Here is a 2,779-nt window from a genome sequence, read left to right on the forward strand (position 1 = left end):
TTGAGGTTGTGGCCGTCGAAGGGCAGGGAGATGGTGGGAGATGAAGGTGGGACAATGGTGGGACAAGGTAGTGGGAGATGATGGGAGATGGTGGGACGTGGTGGGACGTGGTGGGACGTGTTGGTGGGACAATGGTGGGAGGTGGTGGGACGTGGTGGAAGAAGGTGGTAGGACAATGGTGGGAGGTGGTGGTGGGAGGTCCCACCTTGAGGTTGTGGCCGTCGAAGGGCAGGGACCCGCTGACCAGGGTGTAGAGGATGACCCCCAGGCTCCAGACGTCCACCTCGGGGCCGTCGTAGCGTTTGCCCTGGAAGAGCTCGGGGGCGGCGTAGGGGGGGGACCCGCAGAAGGTGTCCAGCTTGGACCCCGCCCGGAACTCGTTGCTGAACCCAAAATCCGCGATCTTGATGTTGGCTTCGGCGTCCAGCAGCAGGTTCTCCGCCTGCAGGGACAGGGGACATGGGGACAACATGGGACATGGGACATGGAGATGTCCAGCAGCAGGTTCTTCTCCTGGGGACATGGGGACAGCGTGGGGACATGGGGACATGGAGATGTCCAGCAGCAGGTTCTCCATCTGGGGCCAAGGTGGGGACATGGGGACAAGGTGGGGACAACATGGAGACATGGGGAGGTCCAACAGCAGGTTCTCCACCTGGGGACGTGGGGACAAGGTGGGGACATGGAGACACAAGGACATGGAGATGTCCAGCAGAAGGTTCTCCAACCAGGGACAAGGTGGGGACATGGGGACACGAGGACATGGAGATGTCCAGCAGCAGGTTCTCCGCCTGGGGACAAGATGGGGACAAGGTGGTGGACATGGGGACATCCAACAGCAGGTTCTCCACATGGGGACAAGGTGGGGACACGGGGACATGGAGATGTCCAACAGCAGGTTCTCCACCTGAAGAGGTGGGGACAAGGTGGGGACAAGAGGACATGGGGAGGTCCAACAGCAGGTTCTCCACCTGAGGACATGGGGACAAGGTGGGGACACAAGGACAAGATGGAGACATGGGGACAACATGGAGGTCCAGCAACAGGTTCTCTGCCTGGGGGGGACATGGGGACAAGGTGGGGACAATGGGACAATGTGGGGACATGAGGACATGGAGGTGTCCAACAGCAGGTTCTTCTCCTGGGGACATGGGGACAACGTGGGGACATGGGGACAGAAGGACATGGAGATGTCCAGCAGCACCTGAGGACAAGGTGGGGACATGGAGACATGGGGACATGAGGACATGGGGATGTCCAACAGCAGGATCTCCACCTGGGGACAAGGTGACATGGGGACAACATGGGGAGGTCCAACAGCAGGTTCTCCACCTGAGGATGTGGGGACAAGGTGGGGACATGGGGAGATCCAACAGGAGGTTCTCCACCTGAGGACATGGGGACAAGGTGGGGACACAAGGACATGGAGATGTCCAGCAGAAGGTTCTCCAACCAGGGACAACATGGGGACACGAGGACATGGGGAGGTCCAGCAGGAGGTTCTCCACCTGAGGACAAGGTGGGGACATGGAGACATGGGGACATGAGGACATGGGGATGTCCAACAGCAGGTTCTCCACATGGGGACAAGATGGGGACATGGGGACATGGGGATGTCCAACAGCAGGATCTCCACCTGGGGACAAGGTGACATGGGGACAACATGGGGAGGTCCAACAGCAGGTTCTCCACCTGAGGATGTGGGGACAAGGTGGGGACAAGGGGACATGGGGAGGTCCAACAGGAGGTTCTCCACCTGAGGACATGGGGACAAGGTGGGGACACAAGGACATGGAGATGTCCAGCAGAAGGTTCTCCAACCAGGGACAACATGGGGACACGAGGACATGGGGAGGTCCAGCAGGAGGTTCTCCACCTGAGGACAAGGTGGGGACAAGGTGGGGACATGGAGAGGTCCAGCAGGAGGTTCTCCACCTGAGGACAAGGTGGGGACAAGGTGGGGACACAAGGACATGGAGATGTCCAGCAGCAGGTTCTCTGCCTGGGGGGGACAGGGGGACAACGTGGGAACAACATGGGGACGTGGATGGGGACACGAGGACATGGAGAGGTCCAACAGCAGGTTCTCCACCTGGGGACATGGGGACAAGGTGGAGAAATGGGGACATGGAGAGGTCCAGCAGCAGGTTCTTCTCCTGGGGACAAGGGGACACCAGGGGACATGGGGACAATGTGGAGACATGGGGACACGAGGACATGGACATGTCCAGCAGCAGGTTCTCCACCTGGGGACATGGGGACACGTGGGGACAAGGTGGGGACAATATGGAGATGTGGAGACATGGGGACATGGGGATGTCCAGCAGCAGGTTCTCCACATGGGGACATGGGGACAAGGTGGGGACAACATGGGGAGGTCCAACAGCAGGTTCTCCACATGGGGACAAGGTGACACGGGGACAAGGTGGGGACATGGGGACATGGAGAGGTCCAACAGCAGGTTCTCCACATGGGGACATGGGGACAAGGTGGGGATGTGGGGACATGGGGACAAGAGGACATGGAGAGGTCCAGCAGCAGGTTCTCCACCTGGGGACAAGGTGACATGGGGACAAGGTGGGGACAACATGGGGAGGTCCAACAGCAGGTTCTCCACATGGGGACAAGGTGACACGGGGACAAGGTGGGGACATGGGGACATGGAGAGGTCCAACAGCAGGTTCTTCTGGCGGGGACATTGGGACAACGTGGAGAGGGGGACAAGGTGGGGACATGGGGACACAAGAACAAGATGTCCAGCAGCAGGTTCTCCACCTGG

At 59.8% G+C, this 2,779-nt stretch overlaps 1 protein-coding gene across 1 annotated transcript; it reads right to left on the minus strand.

Annotated features, from left to right (window-relative positions):
• Positions 1 to 64: 64 nt before the first annotated feature.
• On the minus strand, positions 65 to 748 carry LOC106900223 (SNF1-related protein kinase catalytic subunit alpha KIN10-like; the record flags this gene model as incomplete). Its single annotated transcript, XM_014962216.1, has 1 exon — positions 65 to 748. A coding segment is annotated over exon 1 (684 nt), but the record flags the coding sequence as incomplete, so codon positions are not given.
• Positions 749 to 2,779: the final 2,031 nt, after the last annotated feature.

This window comes from Calidris pugnax, unplaced genomic scaffold, assembly GCF_001431845.1.
Source record: "Calidris pugnax isolate Ruff unplaced genomic scaffold, ASM143184v1 scaffold1632, whole genome shotgun sequence".
Lineage (NCBI taxonomy): Eukaryota > Metazoa > Chordata > Aves > Charadriiformes > Scolopacidae > Calidris > Calidris pugnax.